Raw genomic sequence first — 19,122 nt, forward strand, 5'->3', positions numbered from 1 at the left:
TTTTTTCTTATTGTCCTATTTCATTGACTCCTTTCTCTTCCCTTAAATTCTCCTGTTCCTGACCACTCTAAATCACACACAACTTCTTTTCTTAACTGTTTATGTAAACATCAGTTCTTGAATACAATTTGCTTTACTACTTTACTATTTTAATCTTGATTCACTATGGATATTATACATAGATTAGCAAGAAAAATCCTAAAATTGTCATTGGATATGTAATTTTGCAAGTGATATTGTTATACAACAGTACTACTTGTGAGATCACTACTTGTGAGTACTATTTGATAGATCATTTTCAGTTGTTACTTATCTTGAACCACCAGACAGTAAAGTTAAACTTGACAAACGAATTAATGTACTATGAGTCAAGTCATGGAAGTGGTATATATTAGATTCTTTACTGTGCAATATATATCAAAACAAAAGACAAATTTTTAGACAGAAATATTTTGCAAAGAAAAATATCCTCCTTTTAACCTCGTGAGAAACCTTGTGAGCCCATGTCCACTTATTTTAATTAAGTAGATGTATGTCCTTGACCTTTTATACACTAAGCTACCATTTAGTTGTTGTTTAGAAATCCGTCATTGAACTAATATGAACTTTACAAATAAGATCAGCAAATTCTGTGTTTGTGTCAGTGGTCCATAGAGAGTTGAAGAGGTTTGGTCAGTCGCTTCTAACTCCAGCACAGAAGCTTCATGTACTTACTCCCTTCTCCTAGCGTGGCGCTTTCCTCGCTTATTGGCTTCCCACAGCCTTTTGAGGTGCACGCCCTCAAGTAGAATTTATATTTGGTTGTTGCATTGAGGTTTGAGAGATGCCAGCTGGATTTCCATGGAGAGGTGACATTAATTTCATTTAATTCTCCAATTTCGTAGGTGTCGTTTACTGAAGGAATAGGCAGGAATATTAGTCCTTTAAAATTCTTCACAACGGAAGTTACAGTGTTTTGTATTTTTGTTTCTATTTATTGAAAAAGTTGCCATCATAACTCACCACTATCAAATCCTTTCAGGTACACAGAATGATTATCACTATGTCATCTAAGAGAAGACTGCATTTTGGGAATAGTAAAACTCCTCCCAGAATGAGACTTGGTGACTTGTAAGCTAGGACTTATCTAAAGGATAGCCATTAGACTCTGAATCTCCACACAACAGTGCAGGCAACCACCTTCACAACGGGTGATTTATGTTAAACGTTTTTCCATTGCTGAAAGTTCACTGTATCCTTTACAGAATGCTTTCATTTTTATTGCTGTTTGAGATAATAAACACTAGAACAGAATGATTGTTTTATGTTTTCTAGGGTGTCTCATTTAAAATGTGGCTCCAAGTGAGCACAGATGTTCTTAGATTGGTTAGAAAATTACTCCTCACCCTTAGTGCATTGTGGATATAAATAAAAGGACATTTAATATTCCAAGTCTCCTGAACAGATCTTAGCAATGCAATATGCTATGGAGGTTTGGTCGCTGATTCTCATTCTCATTTGATTGACTGGATGCTGTAATGTGCTGTCACTGCCAAGCCCCATCAGAGAACATAGGACTGCATATGGGTATCCCAGGAAAAGATCAAACTAAAAAAGTGTGGGGTCTCATCACCAATACAGGCTCTTACCATTTCTCTTAGATGTACACCAGGAATTGTTGGTAAGATTCTACTGTTGAAGATATCACCAACTTTGGTCACAAAGCATGGGAAATAAAACAAGCTGGACGTGATCCAGAAGCTTACTCCCTGACAGTGAGTTTTCATAGTACCAGAAGGCACTATACCAGATGCTTGAGGAGAAAATTCATCAGTATTCTTACTAAGTTGTGAACCTTGAAAACTATAATAATGTGCTACCTATCGATATATACCATTGCTGTAATAATATTAAGAATATTGTGGCCTTCAATTGAGGAATGGATATAGAAAGTATGGTACATCTACACAATGGAACACTACTCAACAATAAAAAACAAAGAAATCGTGACATTTACAGGTAAATGGTGGTAATTGGAAAAGATCTTTCTGAGTGAGCTATCCCAGAAGCAGAAAGACACACATGGTATATACTCACTCATATAAACATGTAATATAGGATAAACTTACTAAAATCTGTATACCTAAAGAAACTAATCAAGAGGGAGGACTCTGGCTAAAATGTTCAATCCCCATCCAGAAAGGCAAAGAGGATGGACATCAGAAGAAGGAGTAAACAGGCAACAGGACAGGATCCTGCCACAGAGGGCCTCTGAAAGGCTGACCCAGAAGCATATCAAAGCAGATGTTGAGACATGTGGCCAACCTTTGGGCAAAATGTAGGTAACCTTATGAAAGAAGTGGAAAACAGTAAGATCTGTAGAGGACAGGAGCTCCACAAGGAGAGCATCAGAACCAAAGAATCTGAGCACAGGAGTCTTCCCTGAGACTGATACTCTAACCAAGTAGCATGCATGGAGATAACCTAGAACCCTTGCACAAATGTAGCCCATGACAGTTCAGTCTCCAAGTGGGTTCCATAGTAATGGGAACAGGGACTGTCTCTGGCATGAACTGATTGGCCTGCTCTTCGATCACCTCCCCCTGAGATGGGAGCAGCCTTACCAGACCACAGAGGAAGAAAATGCAGCCACCCCTGATGAAACCTAATAGACTAGAATAAGAAGGAAGGAAAAGAAGACCTCCTCTACCAGTGGAATTGGGGAGAGGCATGCGTGGAAAAGAGGGAGGAAAGGAGATATTGGAAGGGGAGGGGGGAGGGAGCTACAGGGGGGGGATACAAAGTGAATAAAGTGCAATTAATTAAAAAATTCAAAAAAATATTGTGGAATAATCAACTTATTTTTTTTTTAATTGAGGCTTACTCCACAGCTTTTTGTTGCAAACCTGGCCAAGAATTCTTTGTTATGGAGGGCATAGACCTTGGGGAAGAATGTACCGGTATTTTGCTAAATAAGCATGCTATCAAACTGTCTTCTAAATATTTATTTTTTACACTCATAGATTAGTACAGTTCTCAACCCTCATTAGAGATGCTTCTTTTTGAATGGAAGGCTGTTAATACAGAACTCAAAACTGGTCAAAATGCAGAAAATGAGTGACTGTATAGTGATCAGTTTAAATGGAACATCAAATTATACTATCTCCCCAAAAAGAGTAAGTGAATTTTGGAGAAGAACTCTAACCCTATAAGCCAGAGGTTGAAGAAGACTGCTCTAAAATTGTGTTTTGTTGGATAATGTAACATGGTCAGTGCATTGATGAACTCACTGGAACAACCTTTACCTCAATGGAAATGGAAAGAAAGACTCATGTGTTCCCGCTTCGCCTTGAGGGGATATTGACAGTCACTGGTGACTGGGAGGAGGAGGCATCTTTTACTTAAATGGTAAAAATCCCAGGTAAGTTGCCCAATCTCTGCAAACAACTCTGTCCTCCTCCCACCCACTCATGCTCATGCAAGAAACATTAGTTAAATATAGAGACTTGTACATACAAAAAAAAAGACATCGGAGGTCTTTCTATCTGTCCCTTCCTTCATAAGATTCCCTGCATTCTGCCCAGAGTTTGGCTATGAGTCTCAGCATTTGCTTTGATACCCTGCTGGGTAGAGTTTTTCAGAGGCCCTCTATGGTAGGCTCCTGTCCTGTTCCCTGTTTTCTCCCCCTTCCTATGTCTGTCCCATTTGCTTTTCTGAATGAGGATTGATCATCTTACCCAGGGTCCTCCTTCTTGTTTAGCTTTTTTAGGTGCACAGATTTTAGTATTTTTATCCTATATTATATGTCTAATATCCACTTAAAAGTGAGTATTGAGAGGGGACTGGAATTCCACAAGGAATGCAACAGAACCAAAAAATCCTCCAGGGGTCTTTTCTGAAACTGATATTCCAACCAAGGACCGTGCATGGAGATAACCTAGAACCCCTGCACATATGTAGACCATGGCAGCTTAGTCTCCAAGTAGGTTCCCTAGTAAGAGAAACAGGGACTGACTCTGACATGAACTCAATGGCTGGCTCTCTTATCACTAACCTCTGTCAGGGGAGCAGTCTTACCATGCCACAGAAGAAGACAATGCAGCCAGTCCAGATAAGACCTTATAGGCTAGGTCAGATGGAAGGGGAGGAGGACCTCCCCTATCAGTGGACTTGGGGAAGGGGATAGGAGGAGGCAGGGTGGGATTGGAAGGGGACCAGGCAGGGGGCTACAGCTGGGATAGAAGGTGAATAAATTGTAATTAATAAAAATAAATAAATTATTTTAAAAAAGAAAAAAAAAAAGACATCGGAGGAAGTGGATTTGCTGGAAAGAAGGGATTCAGTGGAAGAAGAAAGGGGGATGACAAACGATAATGAGTGATATGGACTAAGTGTTATTATAAACATGCCCGAACTGGTAAAAGTATAACAACACATTTAAAAATTTAAATTGTGCTGTTTACTGAATGTGCATCAGGTTTGTACCCTCAGAACCTGCAGTTAATTAATGGAAAGTCAGAGGCTCTTTGAGCTCAGCATACAGAGAATCAATGAAACACTGAACTGATGAATGAATTAAGAGTTTTAAAATATACATTGTACCATGAACTCTGTGTAAAATTCAAAAAAGAAAAAGCTAAATGATGTAGAGACATATTTAAGGTCTGAAAATGCTAATGCCCAGGAAGCTACTAGGAAAAAAAAATTCCTCTCTGCACTCATAAAAAAAAAAAAAATCATTTATTATTTACATAAAATAACTTTCTTGTTCTGAATGATACAATGACATCAAGAATCCAAGTAGTAATCTAAACACTGTAACGATGGAAATATATTGGTCAGCTCATCATCGTTAAACACTACAAAGTCAATTAAGATAATTGCTAACATCAATAGAAGGACTGGGGGAAGCATATACCACTATAATATCTACAAACAGCAGTTAATTACAATAGAGAAGAGTAAGGAAAAAACCACACTACATAAAATACACCCACCACTTAATAATATTAGGTAAATTAATAATTTAAATTTAGTGATTTTTTTAAGTACAACTATTGTAAGCATTAATATTTCAACTACTCCTATGTTATGAGAAGTAGTTTTTAAATCAAATTTAAACCTTACAGACTGATCAAAAAATTGAATTCAAAGAAATTCATAGGTATGACTCAGCTTCACCAAACCAAATGAAAAATTAAAACTCCTAAACTATTTCAATTCTGTCCACAGTTTTAAAAAGTGGTCCTTGGAAGAGCATGGCTTAAGAAGTCAGAATGTAGACATGTCTGACTTAAGTTTGCATCTTAACCAGGAACTTCACAGTGTTGTAAAAACAGAAGTGAGAGTAGTCTACGTGTTTCAATCCCTTCATCCAAAAAACAGTACTGCTATCCACTTTAGTATGTATTTACAGGTTGCATGCGACAACAAGAGAACGCTCTTACTTCCAAGCAAACACCCAGAAAAACAATGAAAGACTACTTTTCTTGGATTTCATTTGTATTTACTTAATCAGGGGTGCTGTGTTCAGCAGGGGTCAATGGAACCTAAAGCTCCTATGGGACCCAGACATGACAGCTCAAGAGACATCACAGTAATACACCAGCGCCATGATGAGGTTGGGTTTTTTTGAGAAGAGTAGAATGAAGGGCTATAGTCCTGGTGTGTGGGCTACTTAACAATTAACCATAAAGTCCTTTCGTTGAGCTATGATTGAAGCTGCAATTTTTGATTTTGAAATGATGCCTATATTTGAAGACTGTTAACAGATAGGAGATGTAATGACTTTTAAAATATTCTAAATTTGTTTAACAGTTTTCAGTGCAATGACACAGAAGTATGCAGAGGAGATTATTCTGAGTCTCTTAACATGACCTGCCTGACAAGCAAGCTATCGACTGAAGGTTCTTCACAGATAAACATACTATGGCTTGAGATTGGAGTCATTCACTCACCATGGAAAAGTCAGTCTTATTATAGAGCTACATGTGCTTTGAATTTTCATTACATTATTTATTAACTCTGCCCTCTGGCATGATCCGCAATTCTCAAAGCTACTTACAGACACATGGTAAATATACTCTCCTTGGAGTCCACTGTTTTAGTTACAAAATATGGGTCCACAGACCTTTTGTAAATATAAATTGTGAACACTTAATATCACGAGAGACATGAAGTCTCCACTGCCCTAAATCACAGATATCGGTCATAAGTAAAAGTGTGGACATAGCCATGTTCCAGTAAAATAAAAGTTTATTGTTGAAATACACAGAATCTGCAGTTTATCGTTAAGACACTTTACTGATCCTTATGCTGTAGGGAGTAGTGTTCATTATGGAGCAAACTAATTCCTCAAACAAAAAAATGAATCATTGGTAGGTTAATTCCAGTCCAAGTCTGTACTTACTTATCTGGTACTGTAAGAGATAACCAGTTAAATTTCCATTCAGTTTCTGAGGAAGGCCCCAGGATAAAGTGGCAGTGTCCTTATCAACGTTGATGACTTTGAGAAAACTTGGCTGTTCGGGTACTAGAAAACACAAGATCATAAGTGGACACTCGTAAGCTAACAGATTTCTAGAGAAACAAACAAAAGTTCCCCACGAGATCATACATTTATAGAAGCTGAGATGTAAGCTCCTATGAGCTATACATTAACTACCAAAAATGAAGGCAATGTTTAATATGGCCACTAGGTAATTTACATACATGGCACCTTCCCTGCTTTTTCTCTCACCTCCTTCTGGTGTCTGAAATATATAAGGTTCGCTCTCTGGACCAGCACCTTTGGAATTATAGGCTAACACTGTTAAGTGAAATTCACTAAAGGCATCGAGGGAAGGAACCATTCCAGAGTTTCGTTGTCCTGAAAATCTTAGAATGTTCACTTCTTTGGGATGTGTCCTTCCATCCAATAGACTTTTTGTTTTCCACCAATTTATCTGCAATGAAAATGAAAATCTTTTAACACGGCAACTGTAGTAGCAGTGGACCTCTTGAAATCTGTTTAAAATCTCAGGCAAAAAACAAATTCTATGGCATCAATTAGGAAGTAAAAAGTACAAAAATTATTATTATTATTATTATTATTATTATTATTAAAATTAACTGGTACCAACCTGGTACCCTCTCAGAAGTCCGTGTACTGTTTCCTTTGGGATTGATGACCAGGTAACCTTAACTAATGTACTGTTCATAACATCCACACGATGGATCACAGGAGCTGTACTAGGATCTGTAAAGCATTTAAGACTGATTAGCATCCAATGACTTGCACCCATGATTGACACAGTCTCTTTCCAAAAGTGATCTTCAGACTATTTAGCCTGGGGAAAGCACAAATGACACCAGCAGTTTGTTGTTGCAGAGGACTTTCTTGGTCCACAGGAATTATTGTATCCCATTGAGAAATGATGGCAGTGATAAGGACAAAAGCAAATGAAAAATTAAAGCCATATCCACTAGAATGTTATTTGAGGAAAAAAATCTCCAGTAACATAATGAAATTATTTCAGAATTAGCTTAATATTAATAAAAACAGTTGTTCTGATCAGATTTTAGTTAATTAATTAATAAATTAATTATTTTAGTCCACTTGACACAGGCCAGTGTCAGCAGGGTAAAGGGAACTTCAAACTGAGAAAATATCTCCATTACATTGCCTTTATGCAAGTCTGTGGGGCACATTCTTGATCCATTTATTGTGTGCTGGGAGGCGGGGCTAACCCACTGTGGGTGCTATCTTGCCTGTGTTATACAAGGAAGCAGGCTGAGTGAGCCAAGAGAGCAAGCCAGTAAGCAACAATCCTCCATGGCCTCTACAACAAATCCTGCCTCTAAGTTTTAGTCTTGAGTTCCTGCCTTGAATTTCCTCAGTGATGATAGAGTTTGTGACCTAAGAGTTTATAAGCTGAAATAAACCCTTTCTTACCCACTTTGCTTTGGGCCATAGTGTTTACCCACCAAAAGAAATAAAACTAAGAGAACAGTCAACATCAATTGAACATATGCTATGCTTCAGATATTTAGAAACTCTACAGATACCAACTCATCTAAATTTATCAGCTCCTCTTTAGAACAGTATTGTCATTCTGATCTACAGAACTGAGATTGCTAAAAAGGAGCCATCAAGTCAAACTGATCACAAATGATGTTATTGTGTCTTTTTATTTGTGAGCAATACTTTGAAGACTGGTGGAATAAGAGATTCCTTATAATTCTTGACCTTTCCCTCTTGATTCAATACACGATTCAAGATGTCAGGAGAAAATAAGAATATTTCTTAATGTGCAGAGTTGATCAATGCAGCTTTTGATTTTTTTTGGAAGTATAATTTAGCAGTTATTATGTTATTAATATTTAATACTATGCCCTTATGACAGCTCCTTTAAATTGTACATATGGTTAGAATTCCATATTCAAATCTGAGTATGTATCTCATCTGTGTTTGGAAGTCTCCAGGCATGTAAGTGAGACCCAGGGAATTGTAATAGGTTGTTACTAAGAAGTCCTTGACAGGAAAGGGTAAATCTAACAAAACATTGAAAACCCCATGGCCATTATAATCCTTTACTGAGTCTTGTGATGATGATTTTCAAAATATGAAGAACTTTAGCAGGTTCTTGATATAGCTGAAACTTTCAAGTTACTACTTCTGTTGTTAGGATTTGAGGTTGTTTTTTATTTTTTTTCCTTTTGTTTTAAAAACTTTAGTTTTTGACCCTGTTTCATGTGCCCCAGCGCCTCACATTTGTTCTGTAGCTAAGGATGACCTTAGGTTTCTGATCCTCCAGCCCCCACCCCTTACCTTTTTAGTAGCAGAATGATAAGCATTTGCCATCACATCTAGTGTTGTGCCGTGATAATGCCTCAACACGCAGCTTTGTGAATACTGGGCCAACACTGTACGAGCAAGACACATTCCCAGCCAAAGTGCATTTATAGCATTCTATCCTGACCACGATCAACCCTAACTGCCAGGCACACAAATATTTACTTTGCTGCCTCACAGGTAATACATTCTCCTTGCAAGCAGTAGGTACTCAGCAGTGTCCACGTACACGTGGTAACTTGAAAATATTCCTAATGTGTTGGATTTGGGGATGAACCACTTACAGTCTTCGCCTGAATAGAGTGTCACTGTCTGAGGCTCGGGCCCGGAGCCGAGTTGGTTGATGGCTTGGACTTGGACATCATAAGGAGCATAGACAGTAGGTGTCATCACACGCAGTGTGTGGTTTGTAACTGTTTCTTCTTCCCACTCCTCAGGGGTGCCCTGGGGCTTCCAGCTCACTCTGTACTCCAGTCCTGGCCCATTCTGCTCCATGGATTTCAAAGGCTAAAACAGAAATCAAGGCTCTTTTGATGTACTTGTAGATAGACTGACCTAAAACAGCAATGACTCACCATGAAGAGTGTAGGAGTAAATGAAAAAATAAAATAAAAGGTTAGAGATCTTTATGATGCTCCTTTGAGTCAGAAATATTTTTTTTTCATTTTGTTCAGTTAACTTTTACACTTAAGTCTTCCACCATCCCAAGATATGGGATACCAATACTTTGGGAGCCCAAATTATACACGTATGGTAAAATATAAATGTATAAATGTAAAATAAACTGCAAATAGTGTTTTAGGTTTCCTCAAGCTTCTGGTATATTGTACAATTTTTACTGCCAAAGAAATGGAAACTACGTGGCCATGAACTCCTGGGCCAGGGCTTCTTAGGCAGAACAGTTTCCTCTACAAGGTTCTATTCCATCACCCATGGAAAGAGAGAGATGGGGCTGTATTTAATTCTGGAAAATGTACATGTTTATTGAGAAGACCCAGAAGCTGTAATTCCTCTTTATAATGAACATTTTCACAGCTGCTGGACAGAAAATGGCAATTTCACTTTATTTTATTTTTTTGTATAGGAAGGTTTTGTGGAAGAGTTTTTGACTTTTTAATATTAGAAATTGGTTACTTTCACATTAGGTTTTACTTAAGGAAACTTTAAAGAAAAATAGTATGGATTAAAGGACCAATTTAATTTTACAGATGGATGCTTCATGTAAATGATGCAGCTATGTAGAAAATGTAGTTTTCATCCCAGATTAGAAGTTCGTTTATATTAAGAGCAATTCTGTCTGTGTATGTGGGAGAGTAAATGTCATATAAAATGTTCTTGTAGCATTTACTATGTTTCTTCATTCAGTACAACTGGCAAAAATACTTACTAGAAACATTGCCTGGAATTACACTAAAAACATCATGCTTTATCAACAAATAGTTTTAGTTTTATATTTATTCCAAAGTAACTACTTATATTAACTAGGAGAAAAATATTCATGACGAAATATGACTCATGAATATTTTTTTTTAGATTTGCTCATACTAGAAAGTGCCATTCAGAATATTTCAGTATAATATGGGTTTAAATCCTTAGATTCAATGGGGGCCTAAACATTATCCAAATAAATAAGACTATGAGCACGTTTTAAGGATTTTTTTTTACTTTTAATTATATGTTTTCAGTATGTCTGTGTGTAGGTATGTGCAAGTGGTTGAAGGTGAACTCCCAAGAAGGCATTGGGTTGGGTCAGTGCTGAGGTTACATAAGGTCATGGAGCACCCATCAAGGATGCTGGGTAAAACCCCTCAATCTTCTATAAGACAGTATGTGTCCTTAACCACCAAAACAACATTCTAGTCATTGACACAAGCTTCTAGCTACAAACCGCAATAAGAATTATATTTCAATTCTTGCTGACAATAAATATGTAAAATTAATATTATTCAATTTGCTCATATTTAGTTCCAAGTAAAAACATAAATTTAATGTTCTCCAACAAATTATAAACTATGCCAGCGTTAGGAAATTGCTTAGCTGTTTTGTCAAGTCTTTGGTTTTTGGGTCCCTAAAGGAATTCTGTATTTTGCTTTGAAGCTGTGATTAATAAGAGTTCAATAATCCTTAAATAACATAACAAAAGCTCAGGCTCTGAAGAGCAAAGATGAATCCGATCTGGAGAGACCAATAGCCTTCCCTTTCTCTGGCAACCCTGTCCACAAGGAAGAGGTCGGCGGAAAGATGTTATAAAGTTCAAAATCTAGGAATCCACAGATGTCCTTTGAAGCACTTGAGAAGCCTGTGATACTGTTAACAAGGTGTTTTATGTATAACACTCTGGAAAAATTAGTCTATGCATCTGACATGTTTTCAGAGAGAGCCAAGAACGAGGCAAGGTTCTACCTATCAGTTTAGACACGGACGAGACTGCCACTGTGCCTTAAGTGTATTTTTAAAAACCGTTAAACTTATTTACTAAGTTTTTAAATTTTATTTTATATGTATTGGTGTGAAAGTGTCAGATCACCTGGAACTGGAGTTACAGAGAGTTGCGAGCTGCCATGTGGGTGCTGGGATTTGAACCTCTGTCCTTTGGAAGAGAAAACAGTGCTCTTAACCACTGAGACATCTCTCCAGCCCTTATTTACTAATTTTAATGACAGAAATTTTTTGTACTTATTGTAGACTACATGTTATTTTGAATATGTTTACATGGTAAAATATAAAAAGGTAAAAATCATGTAAGTATATACTGTGTCATACATATGTATCTTTTTGTGGTGAGAATAATTAAAATTTACCCTTCTACCAATTTATTTTTTGTTAGGTATGATTTTTAATTTTTATTACAGCATTTCAAAAATTAATTAATTAATTACAATTTATTTACTTTGTATCCCAGGTGTAGCCCTCTCCCTCATTTCCTCTCAGTCCCACCCACCTTCCCTCTTCTCCCCCTATGCCCCTTCCCTAGTTCACCGATAAGTGAGAACCTTCTCCTCTTCCATCAGACCCTAGCCTCACCCCAGCCACTGAACAGGCCACTGAGTTCATGTCAGAGACAGCTCCTCTTCCCCTTACTAGGGAACCCACTTGGACACTGAGCAATTTATGGAAGAAGAAGAAGATAGAAAGACCTGAAGAGGACAGGAACTCCGCAGGGAGAACAGAGCCAAAATACCTGGGCCCAGGGGTCCCTGCTGAGACCCCCAAGGACCATGCATGGAAAGGACCTACACCCCTTGCTCAGAGAAAGCCCTTTTACCAATTTCTAAGAATACAGTAAATTTTCTAAACAATGTTCACTATGCTGTTTCCTTAATTTTCCATTTAATCCTTCTCAGTTTCACTTTTAAATGTAGGTGGATTCTTTTTCGGGAGTAACATTCAATGCATAAAATTAAACCTTAGCACTTAAGAGTTGAATGTCCAGGTTATCGCCATTTAAGATAGTAATTGAATAACTTTCTATTTTTCTAATTTAACTTGGTGTCTGGGTGAACTTATTAACTTGTTTGTTGTTTAGATGTTATTCATACATTTTCTTCAAAGTTAGTTATGTTATTGAAATCAATTTTAAAAATCATTTAAATCTTGGACAAGAGACAGAAACTATCAAGGACAAAGTAAGACTAGAAGATCTAAATCCACACTGTACTATGATAACCTTTTAAGTAAAATAGAATGACATTGTTTTTACTTTCTTCTCTCCATCCTCTCCCGTGGACTCCTACCTTGCTTCCTCTAAATATCATAGCCTCTTTTTCTTTATTTGCTATTATTACACACACACGCACACACACACACACACACACGTGTGCATAGTAAATATAGAAATACAAACTTCTCAGTCCATTTAGATCTACTTGTATGAATGATTTCAGGACTGACCTCTGAGTATTAAAGAACAGCTTAGGGTTTTCATCCATGCAGAAGACTGTTTCTTCCACTCTCGGCATTCCTTAAGTACGTGTAGTTATTTGTCTACAGGTGGAGCCTAAGGCCCACTTACAGGAGAGAATCATGACTGGTGCTGAAAATCTAGCCAGTCACTAGTAAGTCATAGATCTTAGTGGAGGACCTACTACCACCAATTGACTAAACAAGAATAATTTCTATACTAGTCCTGCATTCTTAATATCTACCCATACAGCTGTAGATAAGTGTGTCTCTCACCCTTAATCAAATAAACTTCTTTTTAATTTAATTTTATTTATATATTTATTTATTAGAACTTATTCACTTTGTATCCTTGCTGAAGCCCTCTCCCTCATCTCCTTCCAGTCCTACCCACCCTCTATCTTCTCTCCCTATGCCCTTTATCTAGTCCCCTGATAGTGGAGGACCTCCTCACTCTCCATCTGACCCTGGCTTATCAGGCCTCATCAAAACTGGCCTCATTTTCTTCTGTGGCCTGGCCAGAGGTGATCAGAGAGCCTGTCACTGAAAATAAACTTCTTCTTGCAACAGAAGAACATTTAAGAAAATGGCTACTTGCCAAAATGCAGAGAACAAGTAGCTGGGGTGCCCAGGCCCCATCAAAAACACAGCTCCTGGTTCCAGAAGAAATATGGGAATTAGATAATGAAATAATAGAGTAATGGAAGTTATCTCAGCAGATGTAAACTGATTTGAAAAGTTCAAAGAGTAGTTTGATTTACTGACATTTTCAGGTGATGTATTTCTATAGTGTGAGGAAGGGAAGAATCTCAGTGTCTGAGTCTAAAGCAGAGAAATAGTGAGGCTGCATCAGAATCACAAGTAACTGTCTATAAGAACTATGATTCCTATTTGGTGGAGTGGTATTTGTTTAATATTCATTATATATGATGACCTACGTTGAGAGATTTTCTTTTACTATATTTTAATTGTGAAAACACCTAAAATACTAGAAGTAAAATACTAGAAATCTGAAAATCCCTATAGCAAATTCCATCCAGATAAATTTGTTTACTTGTCACTAAATACATTTCCAGGATTAGATTCCATGCTATGCTCATTCTTTTTGTTGGTTTTTCATTTCTTGGAATGGAGTTCAAGCTCTCATTCATTCTAGCCAAGGGACTCTACCAGAGAGCCAAACCTCTAACCCTATTTACAGCAAATCCAATCATTGTGGTCTTAAAACAATGACAATAACTCAAACTGTAGCGTTTTTTTCCCCAATCTTATTTCATTGTTCCTAAAAAATACTGTATGTATTAGAGTTATCAAGCCTACTTGAAGTGAATAAACAAATTGTAAAAAGAAGAAGATTAACTAACCCCTTAGGGAATACACACCTCCCATTTTATAATCATCTCCTTGGGTTGAGACGCTTGCACCCTGATGTTCTGTGGATTCTTGTCTGGAGCTGAGAAATGACAAGCATTAAAAATTACCTTTTCATAATAAGCAGCTAGTTAAGCATCATATCAACTCTACCTAACCCATCAAAAACCAAATAGCTAAATATGGCATATTTATTTAGTTTCAATAAATCTAGTTTCTAAGAAGATTTAAGACAGTTTTGTGGAATACATCTTATTAAAAGGAGTAAAATAGCATTTTGAGAGATCTACAATGGCTATGGAGTAGATACTACATGACTTACTACATGTATCTTAAATTTAAGCCTGGTAGTTGACACTCTAAGCCCGCTTTAAAAAAAAGTTTTCATTTTCAAACTATTCATTTCTGTCAGAATTATTGAAAAAAATATATGTTGTGTATATATGCCTCTAGCATAATGAAACTGATGTTCATGTATCAACCTCAACAACTGACTTTTCTAGATATGGAGGGTGGGTAGGACTGGGAGGAGATAAGGGGAGGGGCTGCAGCAGGGGTACAGAGTAATACATGCATGAATTACATTCAGGCAGATACATTTTATTAGAAACATCCTAACAAGGATTTTTAACACTGAGTCCAGCATAAACTAAAATCATACGAGCCTCAGGTTCAAGTTGTAATTCACCTTGCTTTTTCATTAGTCAAAAAAATAGATTATGTCCCAGCGTGGCTACGCTACTCAGGGAAAAACAAACATCATAAGATGACCACAATACTACCCAGTGCCAAACCTATAATATATATTGTTTCTACACTGTTTCTATTGGTGGTTCATAAAATTATCCTGATAATGTAGTTAAGTATGGAAATACAAAAATGTTTAATGCATAAGACATTACAGTTTTATATTTTCAAAAGGATTTTGTATGAGCCAAAATTATTTTCATGGTGTCCTTTATCTATTGAACATGATGTAATCTGCTTCAAACATGATATTGAAAGATGCTCAGAGTAGTATTTTCTCACACACCATGTCCCAATTCCAATTTCCTGCTCACTACCAAACAACTATAGAACTCTAAAAATTAATATATATATTATAATATATATATATATTAATATATAATATATATATGCATCTAACATTGTATATTGTTAATTCATAAAAATTTTCAAATTATTTAGAGGAATCTAAAATCCTACATTACATGCTTGATCGTTGTTTAATGTATCCAAAACCGAAAATTGAGCCCATGTAAAATATTGTTAGAACCCTGATGTTAGACGACCCATACCTGCTGGTGGAGTTTCATGATGGTCCGAAGGCTGGCTGGGATGACTTCTCCCGACTTCATTCACAGCTGTGACCCTGAACTGATAACTCACATATGGAGCCAGTGATAACACAACCTCTGTTTCTTCTCCTGGGACTCTGGTTAGCTCCTCCCACCTTCCAGGATCCTCTCTGTTCCCTTCAAATTCTACAATGTACTCTGAGATAAGAACATGGACAAACGATTACAACATACTGGATATGCTAAATACATGTTAAGATTTATTTGCAATATTAAAAGCTTGAAATAGAAAAGCAAATTATATTGGGGCTGGCAGAAGTACTCCGTACTGACGGAACACTGACACAAGTGTTTTTCTTGAAAGCTTGAAACCCTGGGTTCATTTCCCAGAACCTACGTAAAAAGCTGGTAGTATGCTTTTGTAGTACTAGTACAAGAAAGTTGGACACAAAAGAATTCCTAAGGTTCTTAGGCGGCTAGCCTAGTCTACTTGAAAAGTCAAGGAGACATCCTGTTGAAAAACAAACAAACTAAAAGGTAGCCAGGGCTTAAAAAACTGACACTCAAGTTTGAAGCTGACTTCTTATGTATATACACCCGAAACACATACACACGTGTTCACATGTACACACCCACATCTGTATACACAAGAACTTGCACACACTAAAACATACAACAACAGCAAAGTTGAAGAATGAAGTCATGCCATTTTCAGGAAAATAGGTAAAACTGGAGAAAATCGTCTTAAGTATATTAAGGCAATGCCAGGAAGACAAAATTATCTGTCCTTTTTCATTAGCGGTTCTCACATTTTATATAAACACATAAAATCATTTAAGTATATATTGTATGGAAGTAGAGTTAAAACTGTCAAGCTGGATAGTTGGTGTGCTAACAGGAGATCGGCAGTGGGAGGAAAGACAGAAAAGTATAAGAGGGGATTATGTTCAAGGTACAGCACCTATTTGTGAAAAGACAAGAAATATATAACTAACGGGATGCAGTGTGTAAGTATTTTGAGATGGTAAATTCAGGGGCTGGGGAGATGGCACAATAGCTAAGAGCACTTGCTGCTCTTGCAGGAAACCCAGTTTCAGTTTTCAGCACTCACACAGTAGCCCATAGCCATCTCTGACTAGTTCCAGGACATACAATGTCTTCTTCTGGCCTCTACAGATACCGCATTCATGTGTTGTACAGATATACAAGCAGATAAACATATACGCATAAAATAATAGTACATAAACCTAGCTTATTATGTAATCTACCAATGCTAATTAAAATAGCTATATTATTAAAGATAAAGGTCATGTCAAGGCTCCCTACCGCTGATATTGCTGTTGTGGTCGTCTCCAGCTTCCCAGGACAGTCGGACACTCCTGTTTTGTCTTTCTGACAAGAGAAGGTTTCCTGGAGGATCTGGAACACCTAATAAGTGATAAATGATAGCTGTAACATGACAGCGGACAGCTTACAGGAGCATTAAGGATGTTGGGGCAAAGATGGTTCCATGTTACCATGTTTTTTCAATGGATTTCAAGATCAAGTTCCGCTTCTTGCAATGAACTAATACTCAAAACAGTGTGTCTGTAAATCCTCTTCTCTGAGGATGCAGGAGGCTGATGGCAATAATAGTCTTTTTATACACTTTTTATTCTTTAACGTTCACAGAGCCCTTTTATCTGTGCTATTTTACTTTGTGAGAGTGTTTACCTCTCCTGGGCACTGACTGAAAGGGAAACCAAGTCTTGGAAATCTTTGACTTTTGTCAGTGATGCATGAAAATAACAATAAAATAAAATATCCAGAAACTACCTGACAATGTGTCTAAGCTTAGCCGTGCCAGCCCTATTTGCCACTGTGTTTCTTTCTAGATAAACACAATGGTGATACTCTGGGTGAGAACAAAAGTCAGCTGTAATGAAATTGCAGGCTGAAGCTCAGAGACCCCTGCAGGTTTCCTTCCTTTTTCAGACCACTCTGAGCTCTACACATTTCAGCACCGCTAGAGCTTCTGTTTAAAACCCAGTCTTCTCTGCACCTGTTTCCCTATTGGCCACCGCAGTTCTCAAAAGACCGTGCTTGCCGGAGAGGGCATTAGAATTGTCTGGAGAACAACATTTAACAATAAATGTCACCTGTTCCTCTCCCTGGTTTACTGAAGGGGAAATGCATAGAATGGACACTTGCAAACTTATTGCTGATTACACATGGTCAATTTTAGGAGGTATGATGGGTCTCTCATGGGTCAGGGATTTCTCCAGATTACCTTGAATATATGCCAGGTTCTTCTACTCTGTGGGATGAAATTATTTTTAAGAGAAAGGATGTCTTACTAATATGTGCATTGTTCTTGGTGCCTTGCACATAAGCGTTTTATGATTAAATGAGAAAGTAAAAGTCACTTCATGCATATAATTGTTCTATTAAATCAATAAAAGTTATGTCCTATGGCTATAAATAAGTAAGATAGGACCATGAGCTTTGTGTGATTCTTCTGCAATTGGCTTTAATTTTATTATAATTAGTGACAGTTCTACATATATTATCACAGCTTTCATAGAATGCTAGCCTGGTGTGTGCAAAATGAGGAAAATAATTTTATCATAGCAGATGCATATCAGGAACTGGTAAATGTAACAGAACTTTGGAAATAAAAGGCAATAACACCTACTTTAGTCTTAAGACACGTGGATATTTCTGATAAAAAATGTGTACATCTATATACATATGTACATACATATTGTATGCACATATGTACATAGGTACATATGTATATAAGTTCATATGTATATAGTTGTACATATTTATATGTATATGTACATGTGTATGTATATATGTACATATATGTGTATTTAATATGTGTATATATACATTTATACATATATAGGTGGAGAGAGAGAGAGAGAACACCATGCTATAAAGGAAATTTTATCCCAAGTAAACTTTACTTTCAAAATTTTCTCCAATATTCTTAAGTATTCAAGGACATTTGCTTAGAGGAGACAATAAATATATTGTCCATGCTGGCCTTTAAGATTTCTCAAGTTTTTGTACGTGTTCATTGACAAAAGCACTGTTTATAGCTTAAGATGAACATGCTTACTTTTAAAGTTTGGTATATGTTTGTTTTCACGTGTCAGGGACTTAAAAAAGAAAGCATTTCCGTGGAGCTGGTGGTAGAGTTTCATGATCAGACTGCTTGCCAGGTGTGCATAAAACCCAGTCCAGTCCTCTATCCCCACAAAATGACTTTCTTCAATAGCATTCTATATTTCCAAGCTGGGAGAGTTTACTTTACTCTTTGGGATTTACTAAGAATTTTCAAAGCCCATCCCAGTCACCATGCTTCCTTTGAGATGAAAATCTGTTTTTCTGGAACATGATCACATGGAACCAGAAGAACACAGAAAGGCTCAATATATATATATATATATATATATATATATATATATATATATATATATATTATGTCAGACTTCTGGTAATAACTTCTGAGCAAATTTGTTTACATATAAGCTTTTAAACTATTGTTTTCTAGGATAAAATATTTTTACAAACTGCACGTGTTGGTTCAAAATCATTTCATGGCCAATTATTGATAGGTTTTAATCAGATAATAAAAATAAAAAATATATAATTTAAAATGAAGGAAGCAGTTTTAAAAAAATTATCCTATCTTATCTAACATTCTCCAAACATTACTAAATATTTTAGGAGATTAACATGTACATAAATGGT

General features: G+C 36.7%; 1 protein-coding gene across 2 annotated transcripts in view; it reads right to left on the reverse strand.

The window, feature by feature from the left end:
• Window positions 1-19,122, reverse strand: part of Chl1 (cell adhesion molecule L1 like) — a 213,831-nt gene that overhangs the window by 14,363 nt on the left and 180,346 nt on the right. For both annotated transcript variants that reach the window (XM_055628603.1, XM_055628604.1), the window contains 8 exons: window positions 16,708-16,809; window positions 15,382-15,579; window positions 14,095-14,165; window positions 9,097-9,319; window positions 7,101-7,216; window positions 6,719-6,923; window positions 6,389-6,511; window positions 715-894 (listed from right to left, as the gene is read on the reverse strand). In XM_055628603.1, coding sequence (XP_055484578.1) covers window positions 715-894; window positions 6,389-6,511; window positions 6,719-6,923; window positions 7,101-7,216; window positions 9,097-9,319; window positions 14,095-14,165; window positions 15,382-15,579; window positions 16,708-16,809 — 1,218 coding nt within the window. The remainder of the gene's footprint in view (window positions 1-714; window positions 895-6,388; window positions 6,512-6,718; window positions 6,924-7,100; window positions 7,217-9,096; window positions 9,320-14,094; window positions 14,166-15,381; window positions 15,580-16,707; window positions 16,810-19,122) is intronic.

The sequence above is a fragment of the Psammomys obesus genome, unplaced genomic scaffold (assembly GCF_907164565.1).
Source record: "Psammomys obesus unplaced genomic scaffold, mPsaObe1.curated_primary_1811, whole genome shotgun sequence".
Lineage (NCBI taxonomy): Eukaryota > Metazoa > Chordata > Mammalia > Rodentia > Muridae > Psammomys > Psammomys obesus.